At 43.1% G+C, this 22,576-nt stretch overlaps 1 protein-coding gene and 1 pseudogene across 1 annotated transcript; both read left to right on the forward strand.

Moving 5' to 3' along the window:
• Positions 1 to 3,350: 3,350 nt before the first annotated feature.
• LOC116366306 (astacin-like metalloprotease toxin 5) lies at positions 3,351 to 9,267 on the forward strand (annotated as a pseudogene).
• Positions 9,268 to 16,862: 7,595 nt separating this feature from the next.
• Positions 16,863 to 21,756, forward strand: LOC116352811 (astacin-like metalloprotease toxin 5). The gene is made up of 9 exons (XM_031818485.1): positions 16,863 to 17,056; positions 17,342 to 17,410; positions 17,537 to 17,586; positions 19,401 to 19,482; positions 19,573 to 19,687; positions 19,840 to 20,012; positions 20,892 to 20,973; positions 21,250 to 21,371; positions 21,481 to 21,756. The coding sequence occupies exons 1-9, from the start codon at positions 17,023 to 17,025 to the stop codon at positions 21,483 to 21,485; spliced, it is 732 nt and encodes a 243-aa protein (XP_031674345.1). The 5' UTR covers positions 16,863 to 17,022; the 3' UTR covers positions 21,486 to 21,756.
• The last annotated feature ends 820 nt before the right edge of the window (positions 21,757 to 22,576 follow it).

Below are 22,576 nucleotides of genomic sequence, written 5' to 3' on the forward strand. Positions count from 1 at the left end.
GTTTAAAGTTGGTGAGGGAGATAAATGTCTCCAACTTCAACGATTTTTGCAATTCGTTCCAGTCACAGGTGTCGTGGAAATGTCCTCTATTTACCAAATCATGGGAGCAAACCACACACACACGTCAGAGTTAGTTATAAAAGTCCATCTTTAATTATATGAGCTCTTATCACAATCCTGTGACTCTCAGATAAATTCAGAGTCTCTCCAATGAATTCTCTGAGAGCCCCCTAAACAATGCAACTGAGTTCCTTTAATAGCAAAGACACACATAGTCAGACAGCATAGACTAAATTAATCGTTCAGCTTTGTCTCCTTTCCCAAACCTCAGAACCTTAAACCAAATCCTCCATATCAACAGGCATATATCAAATTGTCATTTAGATACAACCAACTCAAAATACAACCTCCTGGACAAACTCACGGAGAGGAGGGTGAGGCTCTAGGTTAAGATAGAAACAACATAAAAGGGAGCATAGAATGATTCCAGACACTGCAACCCTTCTTTCTCCACTGGGAAAAAGGTAGGGAGTGAAAGATATGTTTACACATGATGACACTTTGACCTCTCCCCTCTCAGCGGCCCATGAAACTTAGTTTTGACATAGAACAGATAACTGCAACCTCACCACAGAATTACACAAAAATACCATTCTGATGAGAAGTAACTTACACACATTAGATGAATATTAAACATCTTACAAATGTTACCAACAAATTCTGATCCTTCCACGACACAGGCAGCAGAGAACTGGAAGGAAAGGCGGCCAAATGGGGTGTTGGCTTTAGGGATGATCAGTGAGATACACCTGCTGGAGCGCGTGCTACGGGTGGGTGTTGCCATCGTGACCAGTGAACTGAGATAAGGTGGAGCTTTACCTAGCATGGACTTGTTGATGACCTGGAGCCAGTGGGTCTGGCGACGAATATGTAGCGAGGGCCAGCCGACTAGAGCATACAGGTCGCAGTGGTGGGTGGTATAAGGTGTTTTAGTAACAAAGCGGATGGCACTGTGATAAACTGCATCCAGTTTGCTGAGTAGAGTATTGGAAGTCATTTTGTAGATGACATCGCCGAAGTCGAGGATCGGTAGGATAGTCAGTTTTACTAGGGTAAGTGTTGGCGGCGTGATTGAAGGAGGCTTTGTTGCGAAATAGAAAGCCGATTCTAGATTTGATTTTGGATTGGAGATGTTTGATATGTATATGTATACATAATTTTGTCATTATTCATAAAAATCCCTTAACATATCCACCCTATGACTAAATCTTATACATCCAATCACACTTCTATTTGTATTAGAATATTATAAAGCACACATCTATTTTTATTAGAAATATTACTTGTTATCCAAATACAACCTAATAGAAACCAATATATGCATTTACACTGGCTGCTCTAGGCCTACATCAGAATCATAACTCTTCTGGTCGCAGTGGTGGGTAGTATATGGGGCTTTGGTGACAAACTGTATGGCACTGTGATAGACTGCATCCAATTTGTTGAGTAGAGTGTTGGAGGCTATTTTAAAGATGACATCGCCGAAGTCGAGGATCGGTAGGATGGTCAGTTTTACGAGGGTATGTTTGGCAGCATGAGTGAAGGACGCTGTGTTGCGATATAGGAAGCCGATTCTAGATTTCATTTTGGATTGGAGATGCTTAATGTGAGTCTGGAAGGAGAGTTTACAGTCTAATCAGACACCTAGGTATTTGTAGTTGTCCACGTATTCTAAGTCAGAGCCGTCCAGAGTAGTGATGCTGGACGGGCGGGCAGGTTCCGGGGGGTGACCGATTGAATAGCATGCATTTAGTTTTACTTGCATTTGAGAGCAGTTGGAGGCCACAGAAGGAGAGTTGTATGGCATTGAAGCTCATCTGGAGGTTAGTTAACACAGTGTCCAAAGAGGGGCCAGAAGTATACAGAATGGTGTCGTCTGCGTCGAGGTGGATCAGAGAATCACCAGCAGCAAGAGCGACATCATTGATGTATACAGAGAAGAGAGTCGGCCCGAGAATTGAACCCTGTGGCACCCCCATAGAGACTGCCAGAGGTCCGGATAACAGGCCCTCCGATTTGACACACTGAACTCTATCAGAGAAGTAGTTGGTAAACCAGGCGAGCCAATCATTTGAGAAACCAAGGCTGTCGAGTCTGAATCACCACATAAGAATGTGGTGATTGACAGAGTCGAAAGCCTTGGCCAGGTCAATGAATACGGCTGCACAGTAATGTCTCTAATCTATGGCGGTTATGATATAATTTAGGACCTTGAGCGTGGCTGTGGTGCACCTATGACCAGCTCTGAAACCAGATTGCATAGCGGAGAAGGTACGGTGGGATTCGAAATGGTCGGTAATCTGTTTGTTAACTTGGCTTTCGAAGACCTTAGAAAGACAGGGTAGGATAGATATAGGTCTGTAGCAGTTTGGGTCTAGAGTGTCACCCCCTTTGAAGAGGGGGATGACTGCGGCAGCATTCCAATCTTTGGGAATCTCAGACGATACAAAAGAGAAGTTTAACAGGCTGGTAATAGGGGTTGCAACAGTTTCGGAAGATCATTTTAAAAAGCGAGGGTCCAGATTGTCTAGCCCGGCTGATTTGTAGGGGTCCAGATTTTGCAGCTTTTTCAGAACATCAGCTATCTGGATTTGGGTGAAGGAGGGCTTGGGCGGGCTGCTGTTGAGGGTGCCAGGTAGTTGACCGGGGTAGGGGTAGCCAGGTGGAAAGCATGGCCAGCCGTAGAGGAATGCTTATTGAATTTCTCAATTATAGTGGATTTATCGGTGGTAACAGTGTTTCCTAGCCTCAGAGCAGTGGGCAGGTGGGAGGAGGTGCTCTTATTCTCCATGGACTTTACAGTGTCCCAGATCTGAGTGCACCCTGTCAGTCCATAAATACATATTTAAAAACATGTGGCCTTATAAGGAATTTGATGTATAACATTTACTTTTGACCTCTGGCAGTCTCTATGGGGGTGCCACAGGGTTCAATTTTCAACCACTGTACTTAAGTACATTTAAAACCAGATACTTTTAGACTTTTACTCAAGTAGTGTTTCACTGGGTTACTGTTACTTGAGTCTATTAAAGTATCTTTACTTTGACTCAAGAATGACTATTGCGTACTTTTTCCAGCACTGCGTGTTTAACTACAGCCAGTTCGCATGTCTGACATTTCAGAGTTTCCTAGTTCCGAGTAGCACTTGAACACGGCATATCACTGCCACCTTTTTACTGTTTAACAGCGAGGCACATTCTTCTTCTTCCTTAGGTCAAAATGGCAGGAAAATGAGTCGAGAGACACTTAGCGCCATATGTTGTTGAGGTTGAGAACTTAAAAGCATGTGACCACACCAGCACCTGTTACTTTGTGATTGCTGCCCCACCCACTCTTTGACTGGAAAGAGAGCAAGTGTGTGAATTTGTTTGTGCCGTTTCTTAGGTTCTCTTCTCCCAAATCCTGGGGGACGATCATCGTTGCAGCATGGTTTGGCTTTTGATTTTCTGGGTTGTCCAAGGTAGGACCAGTAATTTTGTTGTTGTGACGTCCTACCTTTGAGTGTTTTCCAATTGAGGTACTGTAGGCCAGGCCAATTTCACAGAGGCCAATTGGTTGACCATGTTATTATTATGTCAAATGTAATATGTTTCCCTTGTGTGTTTCAGTGGGCAGTGTTCCCATAGCCAATTTCACAAATGCTACTACTTCAAATGCTACTTTCCCTGCCACAGGTAGGCAGGCCTGCATTGGGGACCAGTCATTTCGTTAGGTGATAGTCTGAAAGCAAGACCTTTTTCCTGTTTTTCACTTTTTTATTTAATGTATGCCAGCCGTACTGCAAAACTATGTTATTGTACTGTTCTGCTTTGTAATATTTTTCTTCTTCTGTGTTTCAGTGGACAACTCTAAAAACCCCATCAACAATTCTACAAATGTGACTTTCTCTGCCACAGGTAGGCCTATACTGTGATTATCAAGTCAGTCTCTTGGGGTGATGGGGCCCAAAGAAACAACTCAATCTGTTGTCTTCAAGTTTATGCCTTATCTATCAATAAACAATGATATATTATAAATGTAGTTTGTTCACAATTCCCTTCAGGTTCTACTGCCTCGAAGGGGCCACGTCGCAAACAAAATGATTGGTATAAAACACCTGAAACCAGAGAAGGTAACGCATTCATTAGATAAAGCGGGCAATCCTGGACCTCTATCATGAGGTCTGGACTGTAATGGTACTGGAGGTAGTGACTTGTAACCAGTACATGTTGTTTCAGACCCTCTCTCTCTGTTACAGAGGACTTACAGTTCGACCTTGCTATCATGGAGGGAGACATTCTGGTTTCGGTGAGTCTATGATCCCTGCTTTCTCTCCTGTTACTTGCATCTTATAGGCTGATGAATCCGATTGATACCACCTTCTGGTATACACAGCCTGAAGCTAATGACTGCAAAATAATTCAAGCCAGATTGTTGACTAGAAGTACATTTGAACTTGCTCTACCGGTTGGTTGTCCATGGTGTTGGTCCTTCAGATGGTCAAAATTTGAGACCCAAAATATCCAACGCCGGCATACTACTAAGTGATAGAAATTTCAACTTCAGTACCGCCACTCTAAAAAGTTGTGTTAACAGTACTTTCCTGTGGATATTTTGACCATCTGAAGGATCAACACCACGGACCACCAGTAGAGAAAGTTTCAATGTCATTTTATTTAACATTCTGGCTTGTAAAGAGAACTGAAATGATTTTGCAATCATTAGTTTCAGTCTGTATACCAGAAGTGCCTTAACTTTTTTTTTTGTGACAGCCTGAATTCAAAACGGATGAAATAAAAATTCTAACCCGTCTACACAAAATACCCCATAATGACAGTGAAAATATTTTTGGAAATATTTGCGTGATTATTGAAAATGAAATGCAAAAATATATGTCAACTATTCGCATCCCAGAGTCAATTCTTTGTAGAAGCACCTTAGGCAGTGATTACAGCTGTGAGTCTCTCTGGGTAAGTCTGAGCTTTCCACACCTGGGTTGTGCAACAGTTGCCCACTTAATTCTTCTCTATTATTTAAGCTGTCAAATTGGTTGTCCATTTTCAGGTCTTGCTGTAGATTTGTCAAAACTGTAACTCGGCCACTCTGGAACATTCTGTCTTGGTAAACGACTCCAGTGCAGATTTGCCCTTGTGTTTTAGGTTATTGTTCTGCTGAAACGTGAATTATTTTCCCAGTGTCTGGTGGAAAGCAGACGATACCAGGATTTCCTCTAGGATCTTGCTTGTGTTTAGCTCATTCTGTCTTTTTTCGTTTTTATCCTGAAACTACCCCAATCCGCAATGATAAGCATACCCATAACATGATGCAACCACCACTGCTTGAAAATATGAAGAGGTACTCAATAATGTATTGGATTAGCCTCTCATTACACTCTGTATTCAAGACAAAAAGATAATTGCTTTGACATTTTTTGTACTATTACTTTAGTGCCTTGTTGCAAACAGGATGCATGTTTTGGAATTGTATTCTATACAGGCTTCCTTTTCACTGTCAATCAGGTTAGTATTGTAGAGTAACTACAATGTTGTTCCATTGTCAGTTTTCTCCTATCACAGCCATTAAAGTCACCATTGGGCTGGTGGTGAAATCCCTGAACGGTTTCCTTCTTCTCAGGCAACTGACTCACGAAAGATACCTGTATGTTTGTAGGGACTGGGTGATTAGATTAGGAACACCTAGTATTGAGTTGCACCCCCCTTTGCCCTCAGAAAAGCCTCAATTCGACTCTACAAGATGTCGAGCGTTCCACAGGAATGCTGGCCCCATGATTTCCCCAATGCTTCCCATCGTTGTGCCCAGTTGGCTGGTATTGGATCTCTAATCCGAAATGGCTCGTTCCATCTCATCCCACAGATGCTTAATTGGATTGAGATCTGGTGACTGGGCAGGTCACTGCATTAAGCTGAATTCACTGTCATGTTTGTGGAACCATTCCTGGCCTTGTGGCATGGGGCCTTATCCTGCTGAAAGAAATCCCTTCACAGATGGATACACTACTGCCATGAAGGGATGCACCTGGTTTTCAATTATGTTCAGAAATCCTGTGGCGTTCAAACGTTGCTCCACTTTTATCATGTGTGCCGTGAACGCGTCACACTGCCTCTCACCAGCCTGCAATGTTGCCTCACGGCATGATGGATGCATGTGGTTTTCTCCATACCCTACTCCTCCCATCAGCGTGAAATTGCAAAAAACGGGATTCATCAGATTTTTAACCAGTTCTCCTGTGTCCACTGCAACAAGTTATTTGCTGAAAGAAGTGGAACTCTGTAAGGTTGTTGGCTGCCATACCCCATTTGTGTCAAGGTACTACGAGGTACAAATGTTTTCCTGGACTGTCAATTGACTAACTGTAGCCCGTCTGTTGCTCTGCACAATTCGTATCACCAATTTTCGACCATTGGCTGGATGTCCTTTGGGTGGTGGACCCTTCTTCACACACACATGGGGGAAACTGGGTGTGAAATACCCAGCAACGTTGCAGTTCTTGACACACTCAAACTGGTGAGCCTGGCACCTACCATACCCTGTTCAAAGGTACTTCAATATTTTGTCCTGCCCATTCACCCTCTGAATGACATATATACATGATCCATGTCGCAAGGCTTAACAATCCTCCTTTAACCGGTCTCTTCATATACACTGATTGAACAGGACCTCTGTAAGGATCATAGCATTCACCTGGTCAGTCTGTCATGGAAAGTACACTGTGTATATCTTTTCTACATACTTAGTGTGGTTTTAGTCATTTAAGTTTACTTTGAAATAGTTTTACCATTTTAGAATTTAAAAAAATAACCATTTTAATTTGAGGCCTATACTCTAGCGACAGCTGGATTTAAGGTGTTTTGTTCTACAGGAAGACCGATTAGCTGTGAAGTCACTTTGGCCGGAGAATGAAGGCGTCACTTCTATCCCCTACAAGATCAACGGTGATCTGGGTGAGTGTCGAATACAGTAGGAGAGATGAGCACTAACACTAGATTTCTAATACAGTGAGAATGATATGCATTGTCTCTGATCCCCCACAGTGGACAGAAAGGAGACTATGCTAGCAGCGTTCAAGATGATTTCAGACCAGACGTGTATCCTCTTCCACGAATACACCAATGAGATTAACTACATAGAGTTAATCCCTGGGACAGGGTGAGTCCAAAATGGTCACATTAACACACTCTCCTTCCCAGCAGTTTACAGTTAACTCACAACCGCTCCTTCATTTTCCTTTATTTTTCTCTCTTCCTGTGATATCCACTCTTTCTCCCCCCCTTCTCTCACCTTTCTTCCCTTAACTCTAGCTGTGCGTCGTATGTAGGTTTTCAAGGCGGGGCCCAGCCTCTGTACTTCGGTAGTGCCTGTAATGTGGGGAACCTGTCATGAGCTGATGCATGCCCTGGGCCTGCACCACGAGCACACACGGCCAGACCGTGACCAATACATCACCATACAGTGGGACAACGTGGTCTCGGGTAACTCACACCAACACTAAACCACCTCACGGGCATTGTATGTGGACCAGGGGCAGGGCTGGTCAATTTGTCCCATGAAGAGCTGCAGTGTGCAGACATTTGTACCAGCCCAACACTAGCACACCTTGTTGAGCTTTTTGTAGTCTGGAGTGAAGACCGTATAGAATAACTATTGACATTAGGTGCTGCTAAAGCAGCAGCTGCTCTTCCTGGGGTCCAGACACCATGAAACCCTACATGACAAAAATAGACAGTACACCACAAGGACAGAACAACAGGTGTTCATATATTTATGCCTAAATGTTCCATTTATCATGTACTCATTACTGCAGCCATTAATTTCCCCATACATTGCAACCCTGTTCTCTACTGTTAAAATTGCTTTGTCTAAGCAGGTCCTGATAGCCTAATATCATAGTAACCTTGAATCCTGATATCCTAATCTCACAGCACCAGCTCTATAACCATCAGTGTTCTTCAGTTTGAAACCAATACTATGTATTTCATAGACTCATTTCCAATTATGTGGAATGTAACTGAATTCGTTAACTCCTGCGAATTTCCCCTGGTGTGAACGCAGCAACCTTGTTCGCTAAATTCCCCTTACATGAATAGCACCACATTGTCATCTACAGTTGCCACCCGTAATGGGTATCCTGGGATAACATGTAAGCTCTTGAACTTGAAGGCCACCCGCTATGGGTTTCCTTAGGTAAGATGCAATAGTCATGCCTTGAATCGTGTAGAGTTTCCTCCTGCTAGAGGCTCAACTTAATGGTTTCCATCCGAACAACTTGTCTAGATTTCCACTTTCATTCCCCTATATCACAATCACACCCAGCAGTGTCCACCAGTCACGTCTGCCTCTTTTAACTTCCAGGAAAAGAAGATAACTTTAAGGTGAAGGAAGGAGACACTCAGGATCTGCCCTATGACTACGACTCCATAATGCACTACGGAACGTCAGTCACACTCCTCTCCTCCTTATTCCCAATGAAGTCTCAATTTTCCTCGCCTTGTTTTTAAACTGCTAGCAATAAGTATACAATAAGTTGTACAGTATCCAGTAACATTTCTCTGTGTCCCAAATGGCTCCCTATTTAAGTCACTACTTTTGACCTGGGCTCTGGTCAAACTAGGTGCACTATATTGGGAATAGGGTGACATTGTGATGCAGTCCTTGTTAAAGTAGCATTTCCTCAAATCCCCATTGTTGGGTTTCTCCTGGCAGTTATTACTTCTCATCAAACCGGAACCCCACTATTGACTCCAAGAAGAGTGGAGTCCAGATTGGACAGAGAAATCACCTGAGCCCCCTGGACATAGCACGCCTTAACAAACTCTATCAATGTGGTAAAGACGTGTGCACACAGACAGGAAAAATATCAGAATTGGGCTGCCTTTGTAAATGTAGTCATTATCACACTGTATTCTAACCATGTTCCTGTCCTGTCTTTCCCAGAATAACAATGCACAGTTTAGCATTTATTACACCATCGAAGAAGATTCCAACACCACTGCTGCCGACTGATTCCAACACACATGGCACTGACATCCTAACTTCTCTTCACAACAATGAATAAGTTGGACAAGTCCCTTAAAGCTTTCTGATGTATTATACGTGTGGCTGGCTGCAGGCAGTGGTTTTATTTCTCCTGTGTACTCTTGCTGCCTTGAATTAGGCCTATACCACTGCACTTGTCTTGGAAATAAATAAAATGACCTAGACTGAAAAGAATCCACTGTGTGATGTTGCTTGCAGTGTTCTATTTCATTCTAGAATGGACCTTCTCAGCTATGCTCATCATACGTCCAGGGTGGGATCAGAGAGGAAGTAGATCTAGTGTACCAGGAGAGACGACTTAAATTAATGGTGGTTTATACCTTGAACTTGGCCGACTAGCTAGGCAACAAATTATTTAAACGATGACTCTAACTCAGGACTTAGACAGTAGGGCTCATAGATTGACCAAAATCTGAATGTTGCCCTCTAGGAGGGTGTACTACGAAACAGGTTTGAGGAGTTGGCGGGGTAACTTTGGTGAGCTCAACTCAGGATAACCGGTAGCATTAAAAGTGGCTCACCTTTTAGCAAGGAATATATTTGTTTTTTTAACTTGGCAAGTGAGTTAAGAATAAATTCTTATTTACAATGACGGCCAAACCTGGATGACCCTGGGCCAATTGTGAGCCGCCCTATGGGACTCCCAATCACGGCCGAATGTGATGCAGCCTGGATTCAAACCAGGGAATGTGGTGACGCCTCTTGCACGGAGATGCAGTGCTTTAAACCTCTGCGCCACTCGGGAGGCCAATATAAACGTAACTTCAAAGAATTTACTGAGTTAGTCCATATAAGGAAGTCAGTCAATTGAAATGAATTCATTCGTCCCTAATCTATGGATTTCGCATGACAGTGCAAGGGTGCAGCCATGGGGTGTGCCTTGGAGGGCTCTTGCAGCCAAGCCCGGCCAATCAGAATGAGTTCGTCCCCACAAAAGGGGCAATATTAGATGGAAATAGTAGCCAGCGGGGTTACAACTTCTCTAAAACGACGTTTGAGGCAGCTTATGGTAGAGAAATGAACATTCAATTCTCTAGCAACCGCTCTGGTGGGCCTTCCTGCAGTCAGCATGCCAATTGCACACAACTTGAGACGTCTGTGGCTTTTTATTGTCCCCAGCATAAGGTGAACCTGTTTAATGACCATGCTACCTGATAATCCGTCAGGTGGAAGGATTATCTTGACAAAGGAGAAATCCTCACTAACAGCAATGTAAACATGTGTGCACAAAAGATGGCAAAGTACTTAAGTAAAAATAATTTAAAGGTAGTACTGAAGTCATTTCTACATTTCTAAAGAAAATATGTACTTTTTACACCCGTACAATTTCCCTGACACAAAACGACTTATTTAGAATGTTCATGCAGAAAAGCATTATGGTCCGATTCAAGCGCCTATCAATATGTATATTGTCATAAGTTGTCATACTTTATTTTTTATTTCACCTTTATTTAACCAGGTAGGCTTGTTGAGAACAAGTTCTCGTTTGCAAATGAGACCTGGCTAAGATAAAGCATAGCAATTCAACACATAACAACACAGAGTTACACATGGAATAAACAAAACATACAGTCAATAATACATTAGAAAAATGAAAAGTCTGTATACAGTGAGTGCAAATGAGGTAAGACAAGGGAGTTGAGGCAATAAATAGGCCATGGTGGCGAAGTAATTACAATATGGCAATTAAAAACTGGAATGGTAGATGTTCAGAAGATCAATGTGCAAGTCAAGTTACTGGGTTGCAAAGGAGCAAAATAAATACAGTATGGGGATGAGGTAGATAGATGGTCTGTTTACAGATGGGCTATGTACAGGTGCAGTGATCTGTGAGCTGCTCTGACAGCTGGTGCTTAAAGCTAGTGAGTGAGATATGAGTCTCCAGCTTCAGTGATTTTTGCAGTTCGTTCCAGTCATTGGCAGCAGAGAACTGTAAGGAAAGGCGACCAAAGGAGGAATTGGCTTTGGGGGTGAGCAGTGAGATATACCTGCTGGAGTGCGTGCTACGAGTGAGTGCTGCTATGGTGACCAGTGAGCTGAGATAAGGTGGGCCTTTACCTAGCAGAGACTTGTAGATGACCTGTAGCCAGTGGGTTTGGCGACGAGTATGAAGCCAACCAACGAGAGCGTACAGGTCGAAGTGGTGGGTAGTTGTTAAAGGAATTTCATTCCTATATGTTCATCAACTAATTCAATTAAAACACTCTGCCCATTTCTAAGAATTTGTAAGATACTTATTTGCATAAAATGGACAGAAACCAGTCTCCAAATCAATCAATAGCGTTTATTCTCGAGAGTACTACATATAAATCATGTACATTACTTTATATACCTCCTATTTTTCATAAATGCTCAAGGTACTAAAAGATATAACGCCATCGATAAAAGACAGTACTGTGCAGCCGTCTTCATCGACCTTGCCAAGGCTTTTGACTCTGTCAATCACCATATTCTTATCGGCAGACTCAGTAGCCTCGGTTTTTCTGATGACTGCCTTGCCTGGTTCACCAACTACTTTGCAGACAGAGTTCAGTGTGTCAAATCGGAGGGCATGCTGTCCGGTCCACAGGGTTCAATTCTCGGGCCGACTCTTTTCTCTGTATATATCAATGATGTTGCTCTTGCTGCGGGCGATTCCCTGATCCACCTCTATGCAGACGACACCATTCTGTATACTTCCGGCCCGTCCTTGGACACTGCTATCTAACCACCAAACGAGCTTCAATGCCATACAACACTCCACGCCCGACTAGCATCACCACCCTGGATGGCTCCGACCTAGAATATGTGGACATCTATCAGTACCTAGGTGTCTGGCTAGACTGTAAACTCTCCTTCCAGACTCATATCAAACATCTCCAATCTAAAATCAAATCTAGAGTCGGCTTTCTATTCCGCAACAAAGACTCCTTCACTCACGCCGCCAAACTTCCCATAGGAATACTGACTATCCTACCGATCCTCGACTTCGGCGATGTCATCTACAAAATTACTTCCAATACTCTACTCAGCAAACTGGATGCAGTTTATCACAGTGCCATCCGCTTTGTTACTAAAGCACCTTATACCACCCACCACTGCGACCTGTATGCTCTAGTCGGCTGGCCCTCGCTACATATTTGTCGCGAGACCCACTGGCTCCAGGTCATCAACAAGTCCATGCTAGGTAAAGCTCTGCCTTATCTCAGTTCACTGGTCACGATGGCAACACCCACCCGTAGCACGCGCTCCAGCAGGTGTATCTCACTGATCATCCCTAATGCCAACACCTCATTTGGCCGCCTTTCGTTACAGTTCTCTGCTGCCTGTGACTGGAACAAATAGCAAAAATCGCTGAAGTTGGAGACTTTTATCTCCCTCTCCCACTTGAAACATCTACTATCTTAGCAGCTAACCGATCGCTGCAGCTGTACATAGTCTATCGGTAAATAGCCCACCCAATTTTACCTACCTCATCCCCATACTGTTTATATTTATTTACTTTTCTGCTCTTTTTCACACCAGTACCTCTACCTGCACATGACCATCTGATCATTTATCACTCCAGTGTTAATCTGCTAAATTGTAATTATTCGCCTACCTCCTCATGCCTTTTGCACACAATGTATATAGACGCTTTTTAAAATAAAAAAATAATTATACTGTGTTATTGACTTGTTTATTGTTTACTCCATGTGTAACTCTGTGTTGCTGTCTGTTCACACTGCTATCCTTATCTTGGCCAGGTCGCAGTTGCAAATGAGAACTTGTTCTCAACTCGCCTACCAGGTTAAATAAAGGTGAAATAAAATAAAAAAATACATTGAAATCAGAACTATAACTAAACAGAATACTACTATGTTACTGTATGGATGTATGAAACTTATTATAATCATAATACTGAATGTAATGTGTGTAGTTTTCGTCAAGAATTAGAAGGACTTTCTGTTCCTTGTTGGAAACGAATGGAGCTATCGTCAGACTGGCTGGAATGCTGTGTTCCTTACAGGACATCCTGTCTCTATCCAGGGAGGGGAGAGACCTTGGGCTAGTAGTAGATTGTTTAACAGGTGGCAGACAATGTGGGAAGGCTTGTGAACTACACTGCTAAAAAAAATAAAGGGAACACTAAAATAACACTTCCTAGATCTGAATGAATGAAATATTCTTACTAAATACTTTTTTTCTTTACATAGTTGAATGTGCTGACAACAAAATCACACAAAAATTATCAATGGAAATCAAATATATCAACCCATGGAGGTCTGGATTTGGAGTCACACTCAAAATTAAAGTGGAAAACCACACTACAGGCTGATCCAACTTGAATGTAATGTCCTTAAAACAAGTCAAAATGAGGCTCAGTAGTGTGTATGTGTGGCCTCCACGTGCCCGTATGACCTCCCTACAACGCCTGGGCATGCTCCTGATGAGGTGGCGGATGGTCTCCTGAGGGATCTCCTCCCAGACCTGGACTAAAGCATCCGCCAACTCCTGGACAGTCTGTGGTACAACGTGGCGTTGGTGGATGGAGCGAGACATGATGTCCCAGATGTGCTCATTCCACCCAGATGCCCTCATACCACCCTCATGGAGTCTGTTTCTGACCGTTTGAGCAGACACATGCACATTTGTGGCCTGCTGGCGGTCATTTTGCAGGGCTCTGGCAGTGCTACTCCTGCTCCTCCTTGCACAAAGGCGGAGGTAGCGGTCCTGCTGCTGGGTTGTTGCCCTCCTACGGCCTCCTCCACGTCTCCTGATGTACTGGCCTGTCTCCTGGTAGCGGCTCCATGCTCTGGACACTTCGCTGACAGACACAGCAAACCTTCTTGCCACAGCTCGCATTGATGTGCCATCCTGGATGAGCTGCACTACCTGAGCCACTTGTGTGGGTTGTAGACTCCGTCTCATGCTACCACTAGAGTGAAAGCACCGCCAGCATTCAAAAGTGACCAAAACATCAGCCAGGAAGCATAGGAACTGAGAAGTGGTCTGTGCTCACCACCTGCAGAACCACTCCTTTATTGGGGGTGTCTTGCTAATTGCCTATGATTTCCACCTGTTGTCTATTTCATTTGCACAACAGCATGTGACATTTTTTGTCAATCAGTGTTGCTTCCTAAGTGGACAGTTTGATTTCACAGAAGTGTGATTGACTTGGAGATACATTGTGTTGTTTAAGTGTTCCCTTTATTCTTTTGAGCAGTGTATATTGCCATTGTATCTGAGAGGAGGAGAGAAATGTTTTAATATTTTTTAATTTTTTATTATGGTCCGATTCAGCCCCTATCAATTTACCTATCAATATGTATATTGTCACAAGTTGTCATACTTTATTTTTTATTTCACCTTTATTTAACCAGGTAGGCTAGTTGAGAACAAGTTCTCATTTGCAACTGCGACCTGGCCAAGATAAAGCATAGCAGTGTGAACAGACAACACAGAGTTACACATGTGTCAATAACACAGTAGACAAAAAAGAGAGTCTATATACATTGTGTGCAAAAGGCATGAGGAGGTAGGCGAATAATTAAAATTTTGCAGATTAACACTGGATCGCCGAAGTCGAGGATCGGTAGGATAGTCAGTTTTACTAGGGCAAGTTTGGCGGCGTGAGTGAAGGAGGCTTTGTTGCGAAATAGAAAGCCGATTCTAGATTTGATTTTGGATTGGAGATGTTTGATATGTATATGTATACATAATTTAGTCATTATTCATAAAAATCCCTTAACATATCCACCCTATGACTAAATCTTATACATCCAATCACACCTCTATTTGTATTAGAATATTAAAAAGCACACATCTATTTTTATTAGAAATATTATTGTTATCCAAATACAACCTAATAGAAACCAATATATGCATTTACACTGGCTGCTCTAGGCCTACATCAGAATCATAACTCTTCTGGTCGCAGTGGTGGGTAGTATATGGGGCTTTGGTGACAAACTGTATGGCACTGTGATAGACTGCATCCAATTTGTTGAGTAGAGTGTTGGAGGCTATTTTAAAGATGACATCGCCGAAGTCGAGGATCGGTAGGATGGTCAGTTTTACGAGGGTATGTTTGGCAGCATGAGTGAAGGACGCTGTGTTGCGATATAGGAAGCCGATTCTAGATTTCATTTTGGATTGGAGATGCTTAATGTGAGTCTGGAAGGAGAGTTTACAGTCTAACCAGACACCTAGGTATTTGTAGTTGTCCACGTATTCTAAGTCAGAGCCATCCAGAGTAGTGATGCTGGACGGGCGGGCAGGTTCCGGGGGGTGACCGATTGAATAGCATGCATTTAGTTTTACTTGCATTTGAGAGCAGTTGGAGGCCACGGAAGGAGAGTTGTATGGCATTGAAGCTCATCTGGAGGTTAGTTAACACAGTGTCCAAAGAGGGGCCAGAAGTATACAGAATGGTGTCGTCTGCGTCGAGGTGGATCAGAGAATCACCAGCAGCAAGAGCGACATCATTGATGTATACAGAGAAGAGAGTCGGCCCGAGAATTGAACCCTGTGGCACCCCCATAGAGACTGCCAGAGGTCCGGATAACAGGCCCTCCGATTTGACACACTGAACTCTATCAGAGAAGTAGTTGGTAAACCAGGCGAGCCAATCATTTGAGAAACCAAGGCTGTCGAGTCTGCCAACAAGAATGTGGTGATTGACAGAGTCGAAAGCCTTGGCCAGGTCAATGAATACGGCTGCACAGTAATGTCTCTTATCTATGGCGGTTATGATATAATTTAGGACCTTGAGCGTGGCTGTGGTGCACCCATGACCAGCTCTGAAACCAGATTGCATAGCGGAGAAGGTACGGTGGGATTCGATATGGTCGGTAATCTGTTTGTTAACTTGGCTTTCGAAGACCTTAGAAAGACAGGGTAGGATAGATATAGGTCTGTAGCAGTTTGGGTCTACAGTGTCACCCCCTTTGAAGAGGGGGATGACTGCGGCAGCATTCCAATCTTTGGGAATCTCAGACGATACGAAAGAGAGGTTTAACAGGCTAGTAATAGGGGTTTCGAAGATATTAAAAGCGAGGGTCCAGATTGTCTAGCCCGGCTGATTTGTAGGGGTCCAGATTTTGCAGCTTTTTCAGAACATCAGCTATCTCGATTTGGGTGAAGGAGGGCTTGGGCGGGTTTCTGTTGAGGGTGCCGGGTAGTTGACCGGGGTAGGGGTAGCCAGGTGGAAAGCATGGCCAGCCGTAGAGGAATGCTTATTGAAATTCTCAATTATAGTGGATTTATCGGTGGTAACAGTGTTTCCTAGCCTCAGAGCAGTGGGCAGGTGGGAGGAGGTGCTCTTATTCTCCATGGACTTTACAGTGTCCCAGATCTGAGTGCACCCTGTCAGTCCATAAATACATATTTAAAAACATGTGGCCTTATAAGGAATTTGATGTATAACATTTACTTTTGACCTCTGGCAGTCTCTATGGGGGTGCCACAGGGTTCAATTTTCCACCACTGTACTTAAGTACATTTAAAACCAGATACTTTTAGACTTTTACTCAAGTAGTGTTTCACTGGGTTACTGTTACTTGAGTCTATTAAAGTATCTTTACTTTGACTGAAGAATGACTATTGCGTACTTTTTCCAGCACTGCGTGTTTAACTACAACCAGTTCGCATGTCTGACATTTCAGAGTTTCCTAGTTCCGAGTAGCACTTGAACACGGCATATCACTGCCACCTTTTTACTGTTTAACAGCGAGGCACATTCTTCTTCTTCCTTAGGTCGAAATGGCAGGAAAATGAGTCGAGAGACACTTAGCGCCATATGTTGTTGAGGTTGAGAACTTAAAAGCAAGTGACCACACCAGCACCTGTTACTTTGTGATTGCTGCCCCACCCACTCTTTGACTGGAAAGAGAGCAAGTGTGTGAATTTGTTTGTGCCGTTTCTTAGGTTCTCTTCTCCCAAATCCTGGGGGACGATCATCGTTGCAACATGGTTTGGCTTTTGATTCTCTGGGTTGTCCAAGGTAGGACCAGTAATTTTGTTGTTGTGACATCCTACTTTTGAGTGTTTTCCAATTGAGGTACTGTAGGCCAGGCCAATTTCACAGAGGCCAATTGGTTGACCATGTTATTATTATGTCACATGTAATATGTTTCCCTTGTGTGTTTCAGTGGGCAGTGTTCCCATAGCCAATTTCACAAATGCTACTACTTCAAATGCTACTTTCCCTGTTGTCTTCAAGTGTATGCCTTATCTATCAATAAACAATGATATATTATAAATGTAGTTCATTCACAATTCCCTTCAGGTTCTACTGCCTCGATGGGGCCACGTCGCAGACAAAATGATTGGTATAAAACACCTGAAACCAGAGAAGGTAACGTATTCAATAGATGAAGCGGGCAATCCTGGACCTCTATCATGAGGTCTGGACTTTAATGGTACTGGAGGTAGTGACTTGTAACCAGTACATGTTGTTTCAGACCCTCTCTCTCTGTTACAGAGGACTTACAGTTCGACCTTGCTATCATGGAGGGAGACATTCTGGTTTCGGTGAGTCTATGATCCCTGCTTTCTCTCCTGTTACTTGCATCTTTTAGGCTGATGAATCCGATTGATACCACCTTCTGGTATACACAGCCTGAAGCTAATGACTGCAAAATAATTCAAACCAGATTGTTGAATAGAAGTACATTTGAACTTGCTCTACCGGTTGGTTGTCCATGGTGTTGGTCCTTCAGATGGTCAAAATTTGAGACCCAAAATATCCACAGGAAAATACACAACGCCGGCATACTACTAAGTGATAGAAATTTCAACATCAGTACCGCCACTCTAAAAAGTTGTGTTAACAGTACTTTCCTGTGGATATTTTGACCATCTGAAGGATCAACACCACAGACCACCAGTAGAGTAAGTTTCAATGTCATTTTATTTAACATTCTGGCTTGTAAAGAGAACTGAAATGATTTTGCAATCATTAGTTTCAGTCTGTATACCAGAAGGTGGTAAGTGCCTTCCCGAAAGCATTCACACCCCTTGACCTATTTCACTTTTTTATTTGTGACAGCCTGAATTCAAAACGGATGAAATAAAAATTCTAACCCGTCTACACAAAATACCCCATAATGACAGTGGAAATATTTGCGTGATTATTGAAAATGAAATGCAAAAATATATGTCAACTATTCGCATCCCAGAGTCAATTCTTTGTAGAAGCACCTTAGGCAGTGATTACAGCTGTGAGTCTCTCTGGGTAAGTCTGAGCTTTCCACACCTGGGTTGTGCAACAGTTGCCCACTTAATTCTTCAATTATTTAAGCTGTCAAATTGGTTGTCCATTTTCAGGTCTTGCTGTAGATTTGTCAAAACTGTAACTCGGCCACTCTGGAACATTCTGTCTTGGTAAACGACTCCAGTGCAGATTTGCCCTTGTGTTTTAGGTTATTGTTCTGCTGAAAGGTGAATTATTTTCCCAGTGTCTGGTGGAAAGCAGAAGATACCAGGATTTCCTCTAGGATCTTGCTTGTGTTTAGCTCATTCTGTCTTTTTTCGTTTTTATCCTGAAACTACCCCAGTCTGCAATGATAAGCATACCCATAACATGATGCAACCACCACTGCTTGAAAATATGAAGAGGTACTCAATAATGTATTGGATTAGCCTCTCATTACACTCTGTATTCAAGACAAAAAGATAATTGCTTTGACATTTTTTGTACTATTACTTTAGTGCCTTGTTGCAAACAGGATGCATGTTTTGGAAATGTATTCTATACAGGCGTTTTTATGGTCTTAGGGCACAAATGTTTTCCTGGACTGTCAATTGACTAACTGTAGCCCGTCTGTTGCTCTGCACAATTCGTATCACCAATTTTCGACCATTGGCTGGATGTCCTTTGGGTGGTGGACCCTTCACACACACATGGGGGAAACTAGGTGTGAAATACCCAGCAACGTTGCAATTCTTGACACACTCAAACTGGTGAGCCTGGCACCTACCATACCCTGTTCAAAGGTACTTCAATATTTTGTCCTGCCCATTCACCCTCTGAATGACATATATACATGATCCATGTCGCAAGGCTTAACAATCCTCCTTTAACCGGTCTTTTCGTATACACTGATTGAACAGGTGACCTCTGTAAGGATCATAGCATTCACCTGGTCAGTCTGTCATGGAAAGTACACTGTGTATATCTTTTCTACATACTTAGTGTGGTTTTAGTCATTTAAGTTTACTTTGAAATAGTTTTACCATTTTAGAATTTTAAAAAATTCATAGGGGAAATGCTGAAATAACCATTTTAATTTGAGGCCTATACTCTAGCGACAGCTGGATTTAAGACTAGGTGTTTTGTTCTACAGGAAGACCGATTAGCTGTGAAGTCACTTTGGCCGGAGAATGAAGGCGTCACTTCTATCCCCTACAAGATCAACGGTGATCTGGGTGAGTGTCGAATACAGTAGGAGAGATGAGCACTAACACTAGATTTCTAATACAGTGAGAATGATATGCATTGTCTCTGATCCCCCACAGTGGACAGAAAGGAGACTATGCTAGCAGCGTTCAAGATGATTTCAGACCAGACGTGTATCCTCTTCCACGAATACACCAATGAGATTAACTACATAGAGTTAATCTCTGGGACAGGGTGAGTCCAAAATGGTCACATTAACACACTCTCCTTCCCAGCAGTTTACAGTTAACTCACAACCGCTCCTTCATTTTCCTTTATTTTTCTCTCTTCCTGTCATATCCACTCTTTCTCCCCCCCTTCTTTCACCTTTCTTCCCTTAACTCTAGCTGTGCGTCGTATGTAGGTTTTCAGGGCGGGGCCCAGCCTCTGTACTTCGGTAGTGCCTGTAATGTGGGGAACCTGTGTCATGAGCTGATGCATGCCCTGGGCCTGCACCACGAGCACACACGGCCAGACCGTGACCAATACATCACCATACAGTGGGACAACGTGGTCTCGGGTAACTCACACCAACACTAAACCACCTCACGGGCATTGTATGTGGACCAGGGGCAGGGCTGGTCAATTTGTCCCATGAAGAGCTGCAGTGTGCAGACATTTGTACCAGCCCAACACTAGCACACCTTGTTGAGCTTTTTGTAGTCTGGAGTGAAGACCGTATAGAATAACTATTGACATTAGGTGCTGCTAAAGCAGCAGCTGCTCTTCCTGGGGTCCAGACACCATGAAACCCTACATGACAAAAATAGACAGTACACCACAAGGACAGAACAACAGGCGTTCATATATTTATGCCTAAATGTTCCATTTATCATGTACTCATTACTGCAGCCATTAATTTCCCCATACATTGCAACCCTGTTCTCTACTGTTAAATTGCTTTGTCTAAGCAGGTCCTGATAGCCTAATATCATAGTAACCTTGAATCCTGATATCCTAATCTCACAGCACTAGCTCTATAACCATCAGTGTTCTTCAGTTTGAAACCAATACTATGTATTTCATAGACTAATTTCCAATTATGTGGAATGTAACTGAATTCGTTAACTCCTGCGAATTTCCCCTGGTGTGAACGCAGCAACCTTGTTCGCTAAATTCCCCTTACATGAATAGCACCACTTTGTCATCTACAGTTGCCACCCGTAATGGGTATCCTGGGATAACATGTAAGCTCTTGAACTTGAAGGCCACCCGCTATGGGTTTCCTTAGGTAAGATGCAATAGTCATGCCTTGAATCGTGTAGAGTTTCCTCCTGCTAGAGGCTCAACTTAATGGTTTCCATCCGAACAACTTGTCTAGATTTCCACTTTCATTCCCCTATATCACAATCACACCCAGCAGTGTCCACCAGTCACGTCTGCCTCTTTTAACTTCCAGGAAAAGAAGATAACTTTAAGGTGAAGGAAGGAGACACTCAGGATCTGCCCTATGACTACGACTCCATAATGCACTACGGAACGTCAGTCACACTCCTCTCCTCCTTATTCCCAATGAAGTCTCAATTTTCCTCGCCTTGTTTTTAAACTGCTAGCAATAAGTAAAGATGAGTTGTACAGTATCCAGCTCCAGTAACATTTCTCTGTGTGTCCCAAATGGCTCCCTATTTAAGTCACTACTTTTGACCTGGGCTCTGGTCAAACTAGGTGCACTATATTGGGAATAGGGTGACATTGTGATGCAGTCCTTGTTAAAGTAGCATTTCCTCAAATCCCCATTGTTGGGTTTCTCCTGGCAGTTATTACTTCTCATCAAACCGGAACCCCACTATTGACTCCAAGAAGAGTGGAGTCCAGATTGGACAGAGAAATCACCTGAGCCCCCTGGACATAGCACGCCTTAACAAACTCTATCAATGTGGTAAAGACGTGTGCACACAGACAGGAAAAATATCAGAATTGGGCTGCCTTTGTAAATGTAGTCATTATCACACTGTATTCTAACCATGTTCCTGTCCTGTCTTTCCCAGAATAACAATGCACAGTTTAGCATTTATTACACCATCGAAGAAGATTCCAACACCACTGCTGCCGACTGATTCCAACACACATGGCACTGACATCCTAACTTCTCTTCACAACAATGAATAAGTTGGACAAGTCCCTTAAAGCTTTCTGATGTATTATACGTGTGGCTGGCTGCAGGCAGTGGTTTTATTTCTCCTGTGTACTCTTGCTGCCTTGAATTAGGCCTATACCACTGCACTTGTCTTGGAAATAAATAAAATGACCTAGACTGAAAAGAATCCACTGTGTGATGTTGCTTGCAGTGTTCTATTTCATTCTAGAATGGACCTTCTCAGCTATGCTCATCATACGTCCAGGGTGGGATCAGAGAGGAAGTAGATCTAGTGTACCAGGAGAGACGACTTAAATTAATGGTGGTTTATACCTTGAACTTGGCCGACTAGCTAGGCAACAAATTATTTAAACGATGACTCTAACTCAGGACTTAGACAGTAGGGCTCATAGATTGACCAAAATCTGAATGTTGCCCTCTAGGAGGGTGTACTACGAAACAGGTTTGAGGAGTTGGCGGGGTAACTTTGGTGAGCTCAACTCAGGATAACCGGTAGCATTAAAAGTGGCTCACCTTTTAGCAAGGAATATATTTGTTTTTTTAACTTGGCAAGTGAGTTAAGAATAAATTCTTATTTACAATGACGGCCAAACCTGGATGACCCTGGGCCAATTGTGAGCCGCCCTATGGGACTCCCAATCACGGCCGAATGTGATGCAGCCTGGATTCAAACCAGGGAATGTGGTGACGCCTCTTGCACGGAGATGCAGTGCTTTAAACCTCTGCGCCACTCGGGAGGCCAATATAAACGTAACTTCAAAGAATTTACTGAGTTAGTCCATATAAGGAAGTCAGTCAATTGAAATGAATTCATTAGTCCCTAATCTATGGATTTCGCATGACAGTGCAAGGGTGCAGCCATGGGGTGGGCCTTGGAGGGCTCTTGCAGCCAGGCCCGGCCAATCAGAATGAGTTCGTCCCCACAAAAGGGGCAATATTACATGGAAATAGTAGCCAGCGGGGTTACAACTTCTCTAAAATGATGT

Source organism: Oncorhynchus kisutch, unplaced genomic scaffold, assembly GCF_002021735.2.
Source record: "Oncorhynchus kisutch isolate 150728-3 unplaced genomic scaffold, Okis_V2 scaffold1424, whole genome shotgun sequence".
NCBI lineage: Eukaryota > Metazoa > Chordata > Actinopteri > Salmoniformes > Salmonidae > Oncorhynchus > Oncorhynchus kisutch.

Bases quoted from the DNA above. Each gene is read 5' to 3' on its own strand.
- LOC116352811 (XM_031818485.1), top strand. From the start codon at position 17,023: ATGGTTTGGCTTTTGATTCTCTGGGTTGTCCAAG. The intron at 17,411-17,536 runs GTAACGTATTCA...TCTCTGTTACAG, and splicing joins AACACCTGAAACCAGAGAAG to AGGACTTACAGTTCGACCTT. The intron at 20,974-21,249 runs GTCAGTCACACT...TTCTCCTGGCAG, and splicing joins TCCATAATGCACTACGGAAC to TTATTACTTCTCATCAAACC.